This window comes from Drosophila rhopaloa, unplaced genomic scaffold (assembly GCF_018152115.1).
Source record: "Drosophila rhopaloa isolate 14029-0021.01 unplaced genomic scaffold, ASM1815211v1 contig_2, whole genome shotgun sequence".
NCBI lineage: Eukaryota > Metazoa > Arthropoda > Insecta > Diptera > Drosophilidae > Drosophila > Drosophila rhopaloa.
This window is the reverse complement of record NW_025335083.1, coordinates 10,871,661-10,890,453: the sequence shown is the minus strand read 5'-3', so window position 1 is coordinate 10,890,453 and position 18,793 is coordinate 10,871,661. Positions and strand designations below refer to the sequence as shown.

At 38.3% G+C, this 18,793-nt stretch overlaps 4 protein-coding genes across 9 annotated transcripts in view; 3 read left to right on the top strand and 1 right to left on the bottom strand.

Moving 5' to 3' along the window:
- The window catches only part of LOC108039040 (protein spire), a 43,389-nt gene extending 33,937 nt beyond the window's left edge, over positions 1-9,452 (top strand). Inside the window, exons 1-9 of one of the 6 annotated variants that reach the window (XM_017115944.2) lie at positions 2,073-2,732; positions 4,113-4,186; positions 4,250-4,466; positions 5,792-5,878; positions 6,161-6,306; positions 6,715-7,053; positions 7,123-7,326; positions 7,384-7,700; positions 8,071-9,452. In XM_017115944.2, coding sequence (XP_016971433.1) covers positions 2,429-2,732; positions 4,113-4,186; positions 4,250-4,466; positions 5,792-5,878; positions 6,161-6,306; positions 6,715-7,053; positions 7,123-7,326; positions 7,384-7,700; positions 8,071-8,290 — 1,908 coding nt within the window. In that variant the 5' untranslated portion in view covers positions 2,073-2,428 and the 3' untranslated portion in view covers positions 8,291-9,452. Of the gene's footprint in view, positions 1-2,072; positions 2,733-4,112; positions 4,187-4,249; positions 4,467-5,271; positions 5,885-6,160; positions 6,307-6,714; positions 7,054-7,122; positions 7,327-7,383; positions 7,701-8,070 lie in introns of those variants that run through there. The other 5 variants (XM_017115942.2, XM_017115941.2, XM_017115943.2 and 2 more) reach the window with 5 other exon arrangements.
- Positions 9,453-9,496: 44 nt separating this feature from the next.
- Positions 9,497-11,700, bottom strand: LOC108039041 (la protein homolog). Its single transcript, XM_017115946.1, has 2 exons — positions 10,626-11,700; positions 9,497-9,970 (listed from the first exon to the last, which is right to left on the bottom strand). Exons 1-2 carry the CDS (start codon positions 11,601-11,603, stop codon positions 9,776-9,778), a joined length of 1,173 nt encoding a protein of 390 aa, XP_016971435.1. The 5' UTR covers positions 11,604-11,700; the 3' UTR covers positions 9,497-9,775.
- A 1,253-nt stretch (positions 11,701-12,953) lies between these two features.
- LOC108039038 (C-type lectin domain family 4 member F-like) lies at positions 12,954-14,070 on the top strand. The gene has a single exon (XM_017115938.2). It carries the CDS (start codon positions 12,975-12,977, stop codon positions 14,028-14,030), a length of 1,056 nt encoding a protein of 351 aa, XP_016971427.2. The 5' UTR covers positions 12,954-12,974; the 3' UTR covers positions 14,031-14,070.
- Positions 14,071-15,419: 1,349 nt separating this feature from the next.
- On the top strand, positions 15,420-18,641 carry LOC108037679 (HIV Tat-specific factor 1 homolog). The gene is made up of 2 exons (XM_044459717.1): positions 15,420-16,784; positions 18,452-18,641. Exons 1-2 carry the CDS (start codon positions 15,435-15,437, stop codon positions 18,488-18,490), a joined length of 1,389 nt encoding a protein of 462 aa, XP_044315652.1. The 5' UTR covers positions 15,420-15,434; the 3' UTR covers positions 18,491-18,641.
- The last annotated feature ends 152 nt before the right edge of the window (positions 18,642-18,793 follow it).

Genomic DNA, 18,793 nt, shown 5'->3' with positions numbered 1-18,793 from the left:
TTACTATTAATATAGTGTGGAAAAGTTTTATAGTTTAGAACATATAAATTTACCTATTATCGTAGTGATATAGTCAATTTTTATTACACCTTTTTATTTAGTTTTATAATTGCTAAACTTTATCAAAACTCTTTAAAAAATAGCAACTCATTAAAAGTACATAATGTGTATATTTAATTTACTAAAAATTGACGAATATATAAATTTTTTTAATATCCAATAAACAAACTAACTAATGGGCGCCACTCTCACTGACCTATCACATGAAAAGCCAAGCCCATTGTCAAGGGAAAACTAATGGATTTTGCACAGTGCCAGCCAAAAATAGATGCCGCCTCTAATCTTTTGCGGGCGTCCATCGATTGGGTCCTGGTCCTGGTACTGGGTTCGTTGTGTTGTCATCGTCGATTCCAAATTTTGAACGCCAGCCGCCCATAAATTGTGGTCGCATCGCACATGTGTGCTTATATAGTCAGCCGATGTCTCCTGCCGCCAAGAAATATAGCGGAGTGGAGGGGTGGAGGTGCTGGGGAAAACTTGTTAGTCGCAAGACTTTTCACTGCACTTGTCGCTGGGGGAGCCCCATTGTCCGTCTGTCCGTCCGTCGGTCCTTCTCTTTCTCTGCCATGTTTGTTTGTTTGCTGGCCCGTTTGTATGTGTTTGCCGGGCGCAGTGCGCATGCCAACATAGATCAAAAACGGCAACATTTTCCAATCCCAACACTGAAAGAAAATGGATCTAGTCGGTTAAATCTAAGCAAATATTGAATTAATTTTATTGATTTATTGAAAACTACATTTATTTATTTTTTTTTTTGCATGGTATCACTAAGATATTTAGTGATTAGATTTTTTATAGATATAAAGATAGACTTTTATTAGGGGTATAGTTTTTTCGTCTGCAATCCGCATCCCGAATCCAAAATTGAAATCCCCAAACCGCTCTGTTGGAGGAAGCGTGCAAAATTGTGACACACAAAGATAGCGACAACGCGACGACAACAAAGACAACTGCAACAACAGAAATAATACAAACAACATTTAAGCCAAGAAAATCCAAGAAAAACCAAGCACGACAACCTCACCTTAGATGAAGTTGCCTATTGTTGACTGTATGGGTTGTTTTCTTTTCGGGGTCGCCGTCTCAGGCTGGAAATCTTGTTTTCCTATTCCATCTCTGAAGTGATTTGTAATATTGCAGTCGCCAGCAGAAAATAATTTTTAATTCTCTGTATAATCTAATTGGTTCGATTCAATTTTAATAGTTACGATCTGCACTTTTGAGAATTAGTAAGTATTGGAAGATTTAAAGTTAGCCAAGAAACGAAATTATCAAAATAATATAATTTTCTTTTTGTTTTAATTTGTATTTGCATTTTATTATATTTCCTAATTGAATATTTCTACTTTCTAATCCAAAAGAAAAATATTTATCAATCAGTGGCATATCTAGGATTGAAAACTAGAGATTTTTTAAAACAAAGTTTTTGTATAGCGTGATTTCTTTAACAACATTTAAAACTTATTTTATAAAACAAACTGAACCCATTGGTTCCTTAATTATCATTCATTTAAAAAGTTCAAGTTTTTTGAAATCTACATCTTACACTTAAATTACTTGAAAATTTTAAAGCCTAACTTTAAGGCAAAAACGTAAACTTGTCGGGAAATATAAAAATCAAGGCATACTTAGGGGGGCTGATCGATAAAAATGTATATCTTAAAGGTGAAATTGAAAGTGGGTTCTATTGCAAAGGGAATACTATCATTTATTTAGCAACCTGACCCCTGAACCGACCTCGACTTTCTTTGTTCTTCAGTCTTGAAACTTTAATTGCCATACCCTCAAAGGATTTTACGCGCTTACTCATCCACGAGTGGTGTGTCCTTGTTGCCTCCTGCCGACGTCATCAGCACAACGATGACGTATAAATCAACCACGCAACAACAGCGACGACGGCTAAACAACTTTTTAGACGGTTAAATGTCAAAACAAAACATTTGCGCTCTCTCTTTGCGAGCGGCGCATGCGCGAATTGAGTCGAAAAGTGGGGAAACTCGAGTTGACAGCTGCCACATTTCTCAGTTCCGTGTTGAGCTTCACTAGAGACGCCTCGCTGGCCAGCGGCTCTTCAGTTTTGTTATTCTGTGGGCTAAGTGAAATTGAAATCGAAAGCGGTGGCTATTAAATGAAATAAACAAAGTACAACAAGAGCCACCAAATCATTTGGCCCAAAAAGCGAAACCGCATTTAATGGAGCCGCAGGGTGGTCAGAATCTTATCAACCCTCTCTAAAAAACGAGAGAACAGTGACCCAGAGGGGTGGCTTCCCTTTTTTCCGGATTCGGTATCGATCCGAATCCCCCATGCAACCGTGTGAGAAAAGCGAAAAGTGAAAAGCCAAAGGGAAATGTGCCAGGCTTAACCCATGGATGCCCGCTCAGCGAAACGCTCCACGGCGGCCTCCGTCTTCCGGTCGCATCACATGCCAAGGGAGTCGGATCTGGTGGACATTGGCAGCGATGCCTCCCTGTACTGCGGCTCCGATGGCGAGTCCGGTCAGGCCACCACCACCACTCCCAATACCAATAGCAACACCAACACCAATACCAATCCCATTCCCGACCAGGATCTCGAGCAGCCACAGCCAACGCCTCGGGCGGCGCCGAGAGCATCGGCCTCCAATAATCCGCCAACTCCCAAGCCACGACAGGCCATCAAGTCATCAAAAGGTAGTCATCAGCATCCCAGACCCCCGTCCCTCGAAAAGTACACAAAAGTGTTTCCCCATTGTTGAATGTGCTCCGCTTTGACCTGGTTTCGATTTCAGGTCTGCCCCAAAGTGGGCAAAGTGGGTGGGGGCTCGTAGACTTCTTCCCCAAGGCAGTGTTTTGTGTTCAAGGAGCTACTCCGAGGCAACTGCGGTAATTGCCGTCATGATATGACTTCGATTTTAAGCTCCAGTCATTAGAGGCATGAAGAAATATGGCCAAGAAAGAGTGTTAGAGGTGACGAAAAGTTAATACTCTTTGTTGCCAGCCAACATATGGAATGGCATGTGGAAAATAAGTGGTTGAAGTTTTATTTATATTGAGCAAAATGGAAAATTAATAAGAACTGCTATAAATTTAAAATGGTTCCTTTGAAAGTGAAAACATCTTCAATTAAAAAAAAAATTAATGGATTATATACTTTTTTTTAAATTTTAACTGGAGCCAGTACTATTATAAAGATTGGTTTCTTAACCTTATCAAATGCTGAAATGCTAAAAAAATAAATAAAATATTAATTTCCTTCATTGAGTATTTTATAAGGGAGTACAAATTTTTAAAATTGACAAAATGTTTTCCTTTTTGTTGTTATCATTTTCAATATATTTAAATAATTGTTATGCTTAATGTTTATGTTTATTCTAATATTCATTAAAATGTAGTAAATATCTTAAAATTTAAAATGTAACTTTTTATTACATAATTCACTTTATTCAATAGTCTTTTTATTAATGATTTAAAGCAATTTTCATGTGATCTAAATATGTCCCACTCCGTAGCTAATTAATCTTTTCTATGTCAAAAACCAAGACAAAGCATATCGATGGAAGCATTCGTGCTCGCCCCCGAGCAAAAAGGTTAAAGTTAGTGGATAATTTCTAGCCGCCGGTGGTCAGTAGTCAATGGCCAGTCGGATCACGTAGCAGTTATTACAGGGGCCGTAAACCCATCAAGTACCTCCGACTTGCACAAAGGCGAAGCGAACTCTTCCGCTGCAGATACAAGTTCCCAGGCGTTGCACAAGCGGAGTGGGTTTCATAAGTAGAACCATTAAGTGCGTTAGGCTTAACGGCTTTTATGGAGTAGCTAACTACAAAACAACAAAAAAAAACAATGACTTCTTTCAACTTCGGTGGAAGCGAGAACCCCGACATGTCAACTCTAATTGCGCAATGAGCGGGCAAAAAGGGCTCAAAAATCCGGTTTCATTACGAGTTATCCAGAGATGCCTGCTCCATTGCCCAATGATATTCATTAGATAATCCAATCAAGCGCATTTTTCCCACCACTTTCGCCTGAGAGACGAGGACTTATTGTTACACCGATCTGTTTTTCTTGCAGTGCTTCCAAGTGCAAACTCCACGCTGTCACGATCCAGACAGCGGCTCATCAAAGTGGATTTCTCCAAGTTTCAGGTGGGTGTCATGGCATTTAATAACCCTCAAGGAAGTCCCATTAATTTGCGTAACATTTTTCAGGACGAAGATCTCTTCTACGATGAGTCTAGCATCAGCAGCTCCCACTCCACAGCGGCCACCCACCAGCACCACCACCATCATCATCCTCACCTTTCCGAGATGCACCGCTGCTCGCAGCCCAAGATGCCGCCATATCCATTCGGTGGCTACATGGTGCCCAGCCAGGCACGACAAGATTGCCGGGAGACGGCGTCGCTGATGCGACCCCGACGCACAAGTGAGTATCCGATTCTACCAGGGTATTACGCAATATTCTTTATATATAATATATATTTATGTATCTATAACCCACACGGGCACTTTGGGAGCACACGCCACTAGAGCACAAAGTACATGGGCGGTTTCGATTTGTTTGTAATTCGAGAAGGTTCAAGATCTAGCATTGTTTGGCTAAGCAACTAGTCTTATGGTTTTGGTTTGCTAATCTTTACAAGTAATATATTTTAAGGTATTCATAAAAAAAGAAATCTCACAGCTAAATTATTTTTATAGATTTAAAAAACCATATACAAATTTGATTATTAATTATAAAATAAATCTAAAATTAATAGCATACTAATGACTTTAATAACAGCAAACACAGCCATTTTTAATATTAGATTTCAAATAGATTTTGTACAGCTTTCTCCTATTTATACAATTAAATAAGTCGTCCGCTAATTTATTAAGCACTTGCCAAAGTTTACTTAACGCTTACTTTTCTATAAAAAAACTATGTTTTATTTAAAAAAACCGGTTTACTTTATGCTCTATCTTAAATGCCATGGCCAAGCCATTGCCTTAAGTCTCTCTACAATATATTTTGGTTTTTAATTGCAGACAGAAAGTTAAAAAACCAAAAGACAAACATAATAAAATTCTGTAACTTTGTAATTTAATTATATGTCTTACGGTAATGCAACTAACTGTCTGTGATATGGTTTTAGTTTTTATCATTTTAATTTATATTATTTTTATTTCTTACTTTTTTCCTTTCCTTCCACAACAAACAAAAAATTAAACACAAACTTAATTTTGTCAAGGTATTTGATCGTTTTTCTGTGAACACACTGCTAACTTATATCGATTAATTAATATTTATGATTTTGTATGACGCAAGCGAAGAAATAACAAAATCGAGTGAATGAATTGTAACCTAAAAACTCGCACTAAGAACAAAAAACCAGTCAAAAAGAAAGTTTGGTGTGGGCTGAAATAACAAATAGAAATTAAAGATTGGCGATCGGTTGAGGAGGCACTCAAGCACACACAATGAGCCACACAAATATACAACAAATAATCTCGAAATATTTTGTAAAAACAAAAACAACAAGTAAACGTAGAAATAAACGAAAGTCTACTGCAATTTTCCCCTTAGTATTATTTTGTATGGCACCCCCAAGTAGCTTTTCCTTTGGTACAAACTCAATATTTTTGGTTGCCATTATTCGTATAAAAATAATGTATTTTCAACTTTGCCAACAAATTACGCTTACAAAAAATCAATAAAAAAAAAACGAACAAAATTAACTGCTGCCTGAAATTAAAATGAAACCCGATTAGTGGAGCCAGCAAGGCAGACGGCGCCTCCAGAAGAGCCATCCTTCACGGAGGACGAGTACCACAGGTTCTACGACACGGCCCTGGAATGTAAATATTTGCTAAGAAAAAAACAAACGAAATTTATAATGCATTGCCATCTTGCATGATTGTCCCCCATATATTGGATCTCGCAATTGCATTTAGACAAGCAGCCATAGAAGCATACACCACACATATACACAGCTTGCTTTTAAAATAAAACATCTGACATTTAACATTTGCCACTTTCCCCACTTCCATTTCCTTCACTGTCCTCGTACTCGCATATGGAAATAACTTATCCGCCCTGTTGGCCCTGACTAACTGTCTTCTCAACCTTTTCATTGACAGCCTACGACCTGGCCACTCAGTGCGAGTCGAGGCGGGCTTCCCTGCGCCGCCACACCATCGTGGGATGCCAGAGCAACCTGGACGAGACGCACTCCATGCCGCCCACGCGGCCCGAGTCGCGTCAATCGGACGATGTCAATAAGGAGGTGAGTCCCCCTATAGAATAACGGGAATTCTATGCGGAATAGGTCCTCATAACTTTTATCCTTTAGTTAATGTGAACACACATATCTGACTTTCCGCCCTTCGCTTTTGTATTATTCATATTTTTTATGGCAAAATATGCTTCAGTATTTAAATGTCCCCTAAATAAATCATGTGTTTTTTCTTTGTAAATTTATTAATACAAATTCGTGGATGCCAAGATATCTTTCTTTATCTGAAATCCATAGGAAGGTTATATTATATTATTGTTGTTAACTGATATTAAATTAATTAGTACTTATTTTTTTACTATTTTTATCACGAAGACACTTTAATCTTAAATATAATTTCTAAATTTAAATAATTGCAATAAATCAAACCCTATTGTAATATTCACAAATCCTTCGCAGACGCCCAGGAGAAGTCCTGCGGAGCCGACCCATCCCTCAGACGAGGCCAATTCAACATCCTCGCTTGGGCCATGGAACAAGTCCTTCATGGACAAGCAGACCTGGATGGAACGGGGGGACGATCGCCTGTCCGTCACTCTGGCGGAGATCGTTCACATTCGTTCCGTCATGACCAAGGCGGAGCTGGAGGGCCTGCCAATGGACGTGCGCGTCAAGGAGGATGTTGAAAAGCGTCGCGTCTGCTTCCTGTGCCTGCGCACCCGCTTCTCGTTCTTCGGTCCCTGGGGCATCCAGTGCAAGCTGTGCCAGCGCACCGTCTGCGCCAAGTGCTACACCAAGGTGGGTCACCTAATTCGGGCCTTCGGGCTTTTAAATAATTATTTAACATTTTGGTATGCCCATTCGCAGATGCGCATTCCCTCGGAGCACTTCCGCAATGTGCCACTCGTGCTGATCTCGCCATCGCTGCTGTCCAGTCCGGCCAGCTCGAGCACCCCATCACCCTCCCATCACGCCCAGCAGGCGCACTCGTCGTCGACGGGGAACATAATGGATGACCAGTTCCCTAAGTCGCTGATCGAGCGTCTCCTGCGCTCCGAGTCAGATCGAAAGGTATCCTTTGCCCTATTGCCTTCTTTTTGACCATTACTAATAGTCTCTTTGTTTCAGACTCGCAGCACTGTGGGCAGTGCCCCATCCTCACCCAAACACCAAAGATCAAACATGAGCACGCCGGGCATTAGCGTAGGACCCGGAGCATCCTCCTCCTCCGCCGCCGCCACTGGCCAGGCTGTGGAGGCGCTGCACGACCAGGCGGCCATGTCGGCCTCCTATTCCGCGGCCATGCGACCCTCGGGCGTTCATCAGCACCAGAAGCAGCACTACAACAACAACGCCATGTCCCGGAGCATGGAGGGACCCCGGAGTCTGCCCGTGCACAGCCCAGCATATCGACCGCTCTCCAACAACAGCACGCTGGAGAGGAAGTGAGTTTCGGAACTTTTACACTTTAAATAAGTTAATTCGATCCAGTTTCAAATTCATGAAATATCGCAGGAGTTTTGCCAATTCTATGTTTTATTTTATTTTATTTTGGATTGAAATATGTGTAGAACACGGTTCAAAAATTTTTAAATTGTCTAACTCTTAGAGAAGTACGGCTTATACGGTCATCCAGCATTTTTTCAAAACTAAATTATCGAAGTAAAGTTCATATAAACTCAAAAATGGTTAAACCGAATTTATTTTTTATTTTTTTATTATTTATTAGGCGAAAATATCTTTTAATTATCTATTGAATTTACCAAATAAAAATTAATTGAAAACATTATTTATAACCTAAAATTCCTCTTTCAGATCCCGGTTCTCGAGGGGCTTCAACCTGTTCTCCTCGGGCAGCCATCTGGCCCAGACGCAGGAGCAGAAGGAGAACCTGCGGGGCGAGCAGGTAACCGTGTGCAACGACTGCCAGGGATTGGTCAACGAGATCACCAGCTCCGTGAAGCAGAAGCGCAGCTCTGCCCGGAACCGCACCATTCAGAATCTCACCCTGGATCTGACGCCCGTCTGGAAGTAGGCGGGTAATCGGGTCGGAAAGGATCACACTGCAGTGCGTTTGAAGACCGTAGAATGATGGCAACAGAGTTCTAACGACTGACTTTGCTCTAACGCTATACTTGATATCATTGACTTGATGACTTTAAATGACTTATTAACGCGTACGGACCTTATTTGATTACTGACCACATTCCAGAACTGTTTGTATTTTCAATTTCTACGTGACTGTTGCAGGGCCTTCGAAACGCACTTGAATAATTAGCTATTTACATATGTATGGATTAGATCGACTGTTGTAAACATTAAAGGATAGAGCCTCAAGGAGCCTCGTTTGTAAATCGTGTTAGTCTAGTAAATAAGCGAAAGAGAATACCGAGAATTCCTGGCTGAAGCTTTGTACATTTTCTGCCGGCTACAGAGAGATCCGCTTGAGCGCACCCCACCACATACTATTTATAAAGAAGATAACTTACACGTCGCTATACATTATATTATCGCAATACGATGCCGTTGTTTATAACTGTTTAATTTATGCGTAAATGTTGATTAAGTACACGTAATCATAACTCTTGTATCCGCGTATATCAAGTGCACATATATTCGATCTTAGTTGTATCCCCCGGCTCTTGCTCTCGATTTAGCATGAGCGAAGTATCTTAAAGAATACATCCATATTCGCAGTTCAGAGAAATAATTTCGGTTGTTGAAAATAGTTAATCGAAAATGTTGTGAAACTTTTGTGCTTGCGCAGATTTTTGTTTACCATGTGAAGTTTTCGTTTTGTTCTCCCCATTAACTACAACGTCAATGTATAACGCAAGAACTACATGATAGCCTAATTTAATTTTAGTCGGTGTTGCAATGCAACCCAAACTATTTAGTTAATTCGTTTAGTTTTAAATCTCCTCTAAGTGCGTCTATTTTGTAAGCGACTCTTTATAATTGTACAATCTGATGATGCAAAGCAAACCAATAACAAAATCATTATATTATCTATTTGTAACTGCTACTATAGTTTTTCTAAACCATTTTTGAAATTATTGTTTCTTTTCTCTGTAATTGTAAATGCATTTAAGTACTTGTAATATTAAATTTTATGATTTTAAGTTAAATTCGTTTGCAATACTTTAACACACACACGAACACACAAAGAGATCGAAAACACACAAAACAGCAATAATAAAAGAATACAAACTAATGAAAGAAATTTTACAAGTGTAGTAACTTCGGGTTTTACAAACTGATCTTTATTTTTAGCTTTCTGTTTAAAGAAACAAATGGATTCGTAGTCTTCTATGTAAAATAAATTAGAGTTCATCTCGTTATCTATGTAACAGACTATACATATTTTTTGGAGAATATTCTGTATCTCTTACGATTATTTTCGCAAACTACAAGAAAGCATATGTTATATAAGTAAGAGCTTAAAGCTAGGTCAACTAGATCTACCGAGTAACAGTTAAGCTTGGTCTACTGCCATGAAGGGACTCGGGTGGCGGAAGAGTTAATCTCCACGCGACTTCTTATGCCCGTGTTTGTGGTCGTTTCCGCCGTGGCGTTTGCGGTTGAAACGCTTTCCCTTGTTGCGGGTGAAATCGCGACGCTTCTTCATGAATTCGATGGCCTTGTCGATAAACTCCTTCTCCTCCTCCTCTGTGGCCTTCCGCAGCGTCAGAGAGACCTCATCGTTGAACTTGAGCTGTGGATGGCAAAATCAACCATTATAGATTAGTTAGTTTACATTTTTAAAACGAGTTTATTCTTATATATTTATTTTAGGCAGATAATAGCATTTATTGCACGACAAACCATACACATGAAAAGAATGTAGACCGACTTGTTTTCAGCATGTTCAACTTTTAGAGGAAAAATAATGTGAAATGTAGTCCTGAAAAGCTATCTATGAAAATAAATATTCCTGAAAAGCTACTAAAGTTTAATTTTAACTACCTATATAAAAACTTAGCTTGTCTCACTTTAAATTTCTTTACCATATATAAAAGAAGCCAGCTTTTAACCAGGAAAAAATAATTACATGTTTTTTAGTGAATTTGTTTCTATAACTATTTGCGCTACCACCATCAAATAGATATAGAGGACATTGAAACAAGTTTGACTTATTGACCCTTCGAATAAAATTTGTAAATTATTTGGAATTTGGAAACTTAAACCATGAAAACTAGAGCTTTTGAAGAAGTTAGGATGATGGCAACAAAGTTCTAACGACTGACTTTTCTCTATCGCTGTACCATATCATCGGCTTGACGAGAACGGACATTATTAGATGACTGACCACATTCCATGACTGTTTAAATTTTCTTTTTCAACGTGACTGTTGTAGTTGTGAATCTCACCTTGCCCTCCTCCACTTTGGCGATGTACTTCTCGGCCGCATCCGCCTGGGTCAGACGCACGGAGCCTTTAGTTTCGCCCTTGGCGAACTCGATGTAGGCCACCTCGAAGTCCTTGATTTTCTCGAAGGCCTCGCGGATCTCCTCGCGGCTTGAAGTCTCGGGGGCACCCTCAAAGACCACAATGGCGTTCTTGGGCAGCTCGAAGGCCGGCTCCGGTTTAGCCTCTTTCTTGTTCTTCCGCTTCTCATTCTTCTGGGCGTATTCCTCCTGCTTCTCCTTGAGATAATCCACCTGCCACTTGCGCAGGAGCTCGCGCTCCTTGTAGGCGATCTTCTCCAGCTCGAGGAAGGTCTTGGCCTGCTCCTTGGTCTCGAAGGTGAGGAAGATGCTGCCCTTGAACTTGTACGACTTGGTAGGCTTGTCGTAATGTTTGCGCATGGTCAGGTTGACCACTTTGTCATGGCTGGCGGCAAAATCGAGGAGCTCGCTCATCTGGGAATCGAGGGGGAAGCCCTTGGCGTAGGCGGTGCGTTCCTGGATCTCCTTGCGCCGCTCCTCATTGTGCTCTGGGATGGGACGCTCCGGGTGGCGACGCAGGCTGAGTTTGTCCTCGCTGATCTCCACGAGGCCCTCTTCGGATTTGTTGAGGGCGGCCACAATTTCTGCAAGATCCGTGGACAAGGCAGCCAAACGCTTGAAGGTAATCAGCACGGATAGTGGAACCCAGCCGTCCTCGTTCTTGCCGATCTGCTCGCGCAGGAATTTATCCCGATTGAGATTGGCATCGCCAAAATAATACTCCACTTGCCGGATTATGGCGCGCTCTTGTTTGGAGAAGTCGCCGCCGGATTCCGATTCCTCAGCCGCCGGAGCCGGTTGTTCCTCCTTGGCGTCGCCATTCTTGGCGTCCGCAACCTCGGCGGCCTGCGCCTCCTCTTCCTGGACATCCACGCTCGGGGTTTTAGCTACTTCGGCCATTTTAGCTGTGAGTATTTCGCGCAGAAATGAAAATTAAACGTGCGATGATATTAAAACACGTGTGCGGTGGCAGGAATGAAATTACGGCGTTTGACAACACTACGTGTAAAATGCTGTGATAGAGATGCGCAACCATAGATATCGGATATAGTGGGAAGTCATCTTGTCTTAATTAATTCCCTGCCACATTTGAATATATTTAAATAAACAAATAAAAGAAAATGTATTTTTAACAAAATACTAACAAATTTCATTTCATAAGTGGGATTATAAATGCAAAATTACCAACTTAGTAAACTGGAAATAACCAGAATAATAACCATTATTATTATTTTCCCAAGGTCGTCATTTATTTTGTGTAATAAATTATTTCTTTCCTTACCTATTTTTTTGTGTATTCATATTTTTCTCTCCTCGGAAATCGATTACTGTCTCTCGGAATGTTGCTGAAATTATTCTCAGAATCTGTGCAATATCACTTTTTAAATACAAATTAAAAATTAATATACATAAGTAGCTTGTTTAATCTTTTCTGCCGAAAGATCATCGCACCGAATGAAGGCCATTAAAACTGGTACTCTAAAACTGCGCGATATAATATTTCAAATAAAAATGTTCAAAAACCTTGAATAATCATTTTACTCTTTGCTGCTGGGCTTTTAAAAAGATGGTTGCGAAAATGATGATTTTTTTTACTTTGTTAAGAGGTTATTTGGTTTTATTTATATCAAAATTATAAAATGTAGTTTTATATAAGAATGTATATGTACATATATGTAAATATAAAGCAGCAAGAGAAATTTGTTATAGCAAGAAAGGAAAAAAACTTTAGCAAAAAATTAAATATTGCCTATTTCAATGCGTAAAACTTTTAAGTTAAAAGCAATGAAGCTGGTTTTTTTTGCACTGCGTTGCAAACTTTTGATTGAAATTGGGTATAAAGGGTATAAAGATAAAAAATTTCGATTTATAATATAACAAATAATCTTAACAAAAAAACAAGAAAAATGTAATTAATTAAATTAATTAAATATTTGTATATCTATTATATTATAATTTTAGTTTGAAGTTTGCAAAGCAGTTCAAAATATTGACCTTGCATCATCGACCTTGTTTACTTTTTCCTTGTTTAAAGTAGAAAATCCCAAATAAACAATCATTTGAAAATATTTTATATTGCGATTATTTTCAATAGGTTCAAAGGTTAGAATGCAATAAAGATAATACTTATAAAATTTAAAAATGTCATCGCTGATAATGAGCTGGGATTCTCCGAATCTCTGCATTATCACATTTCAAATATATATTTATATATGTATGGGCTCTTTAAAAGACGGCCCAAATCTAGCTTCGAAATTAGTTCAGCTCAGGATGTTTAAGCTAAACACTTGCTTTTGGTTTGCGATCGCATTAATTGTTTGGAATGCATGTGCATCCCAGGCTAAATCCTTGGACGATATCCGAGCCGAAGGCCCACTTGGGTGGATGGGTATTTCTAATTCCCGAGACCAGAAATCTGTCAAGAAAATCGCTATAGAGGAATTCAAGGAGAAACTTGGCAGGTTGCAAGCTCAGCAGAAGGACATTCAGAAGATTTTGGCAATTCAACAGGATTCGCTAAATTATCTGAAGAAAGAGCAGAATTCTCTGATGGAAAATGGTATGAAGAAGATAGAGGACCTGACGGTATCCTTACTAGAAAGGATGGAAAAACAGCAGAAAGACAGCCAGACCAAGATGGAAGCACAAGAGCAAGAGTGGGACAAATTAAAAATTCAGCAGGAAGTGGCAAAGGAAATGTCAGAAGATATTCAGGAAAAACAGAAAAAGATGGAAGACCGAATGGAAACCTTTATGAACAAGATGGAGGGTCTGCATACATCCTTAGTTGACAGGATGGAAAAACATGAGAAAGACCGCCAGACCAAGACTGAGGCGCAGGTGCAATTGATAAGCCAGCCGAAAATAGAATTTCCAGACGATTACGAAATTTCAAAGGAAGTGCCAGAAGATTCCGAAGAGCTTTCCACCCCGAACCGTTTCGAAAAGATTGGGTCGAGACTTTTCTATATCGAGCGCACTAATAAATTAAATTGGTTCGAAGCTGAAAGCTTCTGCCAAGAAAGAGGAGGTCATCTTGCGGCATTCGAAAACTTAGCGGAATATAACGCCGTCCGAGCGAAAATCCCGGGCTTTGATTTATACTGGATTGGCATCAACGATCAAGCCGAAGAAGGGGTCTTCGTATCATCGGCCTCAGGAGAGCCAGCACCTTATTTGAATTGGTTGAGAAACCAACCCGATAGTGCCGGCGATGAGGATTGCGTTCAGATGTTTGGCTCTACATCGTTTAACGGATTGAACGATAATATATGTAGTAAAAAGATGTTATTCATTTGCCAGGCAGATGAAAAAATACAATATTAACAATTTAAATGCAATAATAAAAATTAATAAAATTCTAAAACCATCTTAAATTTAAAATCCCACAACACTACAATTTTCTTTTGATTTATTCAAGAACAATCATTTTATATTTCCCTTAAAAATTTAATTTTTTAACCAAATTCCTAAAATTAGCAATACAGTAAACTCGAGGTAATACCTGCGCACAAATAAAACAAGGTGAAAAAATCAAAATGTTTTTCGATTGGCGACGCAAGAAAAAACACTCCAAAAAATATTATTGCTATCGTTATATTAAATTTTGTGTATTATTATTTTTTTTTAAATCCTTGCCATGAAATCAAATATGGTATATAATCAGTTGCTTAAAGCATAATCTAGAAGTAGGTTTAATAATAACTGACAAAGAAAAATAGAGCTAAACATGATTTTGAGCCCCAAAACGATACAACAGGTACAATTTACGCACATGCTAAAATTTCTGTTAAATTTTCCACGATTTAGAAACAGGGAAGTACCCCAAATACATATATATTACATACATAAAATACATTATAGCATAATGTAGCTCGCTTATCAAAGCTGTCCGAAAGATCATCGCTTAGAAAGAAGGCCATTTAAACTGGTACTTTGAAATTGCGTATTATAATAACTTTAATAAAAATAAAAAGTTCAAAAACTTTGATTAATCTTTTCCTTCTTTGCTGCCGGGCCCTTAAAAAGATTGTCTCGAAGATACTTTTTTTCACCTTGCTAAGAGGTGATTTTGTTGGATTTTCTTTAAAATTATAACATGTAGTTTTCTATAATAAATAGGTACGTGTATATTTAAATATAAGGCAGCAGGAGAAATTATACCAAGAAAGGAAGAAAAGTTTATATACCCTTGACGCTGTTAAAAAATGTAAAATTTTTATATTTCGATTTCGAAGCTTAAAGGCAATGAAGCTATGTCTATTTGCAAGGGATAACAAAGATAACAAAAAATCTTTACAAAAAAGAAATGTAAAATGTAATTATACACAATTGAAATATACAATCCATTAATAAATTCAAAACAAACAAGCCAAATTAATTAAATATTTGTATACTTATTATTTTATAATTCCAGTCAAAAGTTGGCAATGCAAAAAAAAGGGCATTGCTTTAAACTAGAAAATAAACACATTCACAATCATTTACGATTATTTTCAACAGGTTCAAAGGCTAGAACTCAATAAAAGTAATATTAATCAAATTTAAAAATGTTTTGTGTTATTTTTCAGCCGAGTCATCGCTCATAATGAACCCATTAAAGCGTGGATTCTCCTAATCTCTGCATTATCATATTTCAACTATTGATTAAATTATAAATACGAGTTGTCTTTTCTGCTGGGCCCTTTAAAAGGCGGCCCAATTCTAGTTTCGGAATTAGTTCAGCTCAACATGTTTAAACTAAACACTTTCTTTTGGTTCGCGTTCGCATTAATTGTTTGGGATGCATGTGCATCCCAGGCTAAATCCTTGGACGATATCCGAGCCGAAAGCCCACTTGGGTGGATGGGTATTTCTAATTCGCGAGACCAAAAATCTGTTAAAAAAATCGATATAGAGGACTTCAAGGAGAAACTTGGCAGGTTGCAAGCTCAGCAGGAGGACATCCAGAAGGAATTGGCAACTCAACAGGATACGCTGAGTTATCTGAAGGAAGGGCTGAATTCTCTAAAGGAAAATGGTATGAAGAAGATAGAGGACCTGACGGCATCCTTACTAGATAGGTTTGAAAAACAGCAGAAAGACAGCCAGACTAAGATGGAAGCACAGGACCACGAGTGGGAAAAATTTAAAATTCAGCAAGAAGTGGCCAAGAAAATGTCAGAAGTTGCTCAAGAAAAACAGAAAAAGATGGAATACCGAATAAAAACCTTTATGAACAAGATGGACGACCTGCATACATACATAGTTGACAGGATGGAAAAGCATGAGAAAGTCTCCCAGACCAAGATTGAGGCGCAGGTGCCTCAGGAGCGGGAAGACGAAGAAGTAGAGCATAAAATAAAAAATTCAGACAATTACGCCGACGATCAGGAAGAGCGGGAAAAAAGGGTGAAGGAAATTACAAAGGAAGTGTCCAAAGATTCCGAAGATAAGCAGATGAAAGACCAAGAAGTAGAGCAGAATATAGAACTCGTGGACGGTTTCCAGATGGAAGACGAAGGAGTAGAGCTTTCCACATCAACCACCCAAAGACAGCCAGACCAAGATGGAAGCACAAGAGCAAGAGTGGAGGAGCGGGATGAGCAGGAAGACGAAATAGAGTATTCAGGCGACTACGACGGCCATCAGGAAGAGCGGGAAGAAAGTGTGAAGGAAATTACAAAGGAAGTAGAGCAGAAAATAAATATTCCAAACGAGGACGAAGAGGAAGAGCTTTCCACATCAACCACCCCGATCAGCTTCGAAAAAATTGGTTCGAGACTTTTCTATATCGAGCCCAGTAATGAATTAAATTGGTACGAAGCTGAAAGCTTCTGCCAAGATAATGGAGGTCATCTTGCGGCATTCGAAAACTTTGAAGAATATCAGGCCGTCCGAGCGAAAATCCGGTACTTTGGTTTATACTGGATTGGCATCAATGATGAAGCCGAAGAAGGCGTCTTCGTAACATCGACCTCAGGAGAGCCAGCACCTTTTTTGAAATGGTACAGAAACCAACCCGATAGTGCCGGCGATGAGGATTGCGTTCAGATTTACGGCTATCTTGATGGAATGAACGATAATATATGTAGTAAAAAGATGTTATTTATTTGCCAGGCAGATGAAAAAATACAATATTAACAATTTAAATGTAATAACCAAAATTAATAAAATTCGAATTTAAAATCCCAGAGCACTACAATTTTCTTTTGATTTATTCACCAACCAATCATTTTATACTTCCTTCAAAAATTTCATTTTTTATCAAGATTCCTAAAATTAGCAATACAGTAAACTCGGGTAATACCTGCACACAAATAAAACATGGTGAAAAAAATCAAAATGTTGGCTTCTTTTTACATTTTTCGATTGGCGACGCAAGAAAAAACAAATATATATTACATACATAAAATACATTATAGCATAATATAGCTCGCTTATCAAAGCTGTCCAAAAGATCATCGCTTAGAATGAAGGCAATCTAAACTGGTACTTTAAAATTGGGCATTATAATTTTACTAAAAATAAAAAGTTCAAACACTTTGATTATTCTTTTCCTTCTTTGCTGCCGGGCCCTTAAAAAGATTGTCTCGAAGATACCTACTTTTTTTCACCTTGTTATTTAAATATAAGGTAGCAGGAGAAATTATTTATACCAAAAAAGGAAGAAAATGTTGGCAAGCCAAAGTTTATATACCTTTGTAGATGTTACAAAAATAAAATATTCTATATTTCGATTTCGATGCTTAAAAACAATGAAGCTAGATCTATTTTGCAAGGGTATACAAATAAAAAAATCAAAAGACTGTAATTATCTACAATTGAAATATACAATTAATTAATTAATTATTTTTATACGTATTATTTTATAATTTCAGTCAAATGCAAAAAATCGACATCCATGCTCCATGGATCTAGTTTAAGCAAACTTCTTGTTTAAACTAGAAAATAAACACATTCACAATCATTTTAAAATATTTCATATTTGTATTATTTTAAATTGAGTCAAAGGTTAGAATATTTATAAAATTTAAAAATGTTTTGTGTTATTTTTCAGCCGAAATCCGCAAGTCATCGCTCATAATTAGCCCATTAAAGCGGTTATTCTCCGAATCTGTGCATTATCACATTTCAACTACAGATTAAATTCCAAATACGAGTTGTCTTTGCTGCTGGGCCCTTTAAAAGGCGGTCCAATTCTAGTTTCGGAATTAGTTCAGCTCAACATGTATAAACTAAACACTTTCTTTTGGTTCGCGTTCGCATTAATTGTTTGGAATGCATGTGCATCCCAGGCAAAACCCTTGGACGATAATCTAACCGAAGGCCCACTTGTGTGGATGGGTAATTTTAACTCCCGAGAGCAGAAATCTGTTAAGAATATAGCTTCAGAGCTTTCCACAACAATCGCCCCGATCAGCTTCGAAAAGATTGGGTCAAGACTTTTCTATATCGAGCGCAGTAATGAATTAAATTGGTACGAAGCTGAAAGCTTCTGCCAAGAAAATGGAGGTCATCTTGCGGCGTTCGAAAACTTAGAAGAATATAACGCCGTCCGAAACAAACTCCCGGGCTTTGATTTATACTGGATTGGCATCAACGATCAAGCTGAAGAAGGCGTCTTCGTATCATCGGCCTCAGGAGAGCCAGCACCTTATTTGAATTGGTTGAGAAGCCAACCCGATAGTGCTGGCGATGAGGATTGCGTTCAGATGTTTGGCTCTACATCGTTTAACGGATTGAACGATAATATATGTAGTAAAAAGATGTTATTCATTTGCCAGGCAGATGAAATAGCAAATTAACAATTGTAATACAATAATAGAAATTATTACCATTGTAAAACGGTCATTTTATATAGTTTTGCACATTCATTTTGTTAACAAAATTCCCAAACTATGGTAAATACAGAAAACTTGATGAAACACAAATAAATCATGTTGAAAAAAATAAAAATCTTGTCTCTTATTTTCCATTTTTCGACTGGCGACTCAAGAAAAATAAAACTTTAAAAAATTCTATTATCTCAATTATTATCTCAAATAATGTTATGTCATTATTGCAGCTTGACACCTATTATTTTATATATTTCAGAAAGTCAAAAGTTA

Bases quoted from the DNA above. Each gene is read 5' to 3' on its own strand.
- LOC108039041 (XM_017115946.1), bottom strand. From the start codon at position 11,603: ATGGCCGAAGTAGCTAAAACCCCGAGCGTGGATGTCCAGGAAGAGGAG. The intron at 9,971-10,625 runs GTGAGATTCACA...TGCCATCCACAG, and splicing joins CCAAAGTGGAGGAGGGCAAG to CTCAAGTTCAACGATGAGGT.
- LOC108039038 (XM_017115938.2), top strand. From the start codon at position 12,975: ATGTTTAAGCTAAACACTTGCTTTTGGTTTGCGATCGCATTAATTGTT.
- LOC108037679 (XM_044459717.1), top strand. From the start codon at position 15,435: ATGTTTAAACTAAACACTTTCTTTTGGTTCGCGTTCGCATTAATTGTT. The intron at 16,785-18,451 runs ATGTTATTTATT...TGTAGTAAAAAG, and splicing joins ATAATATATGTAGTAAAAAG to ATGTTATTCATTTGCCAGGC.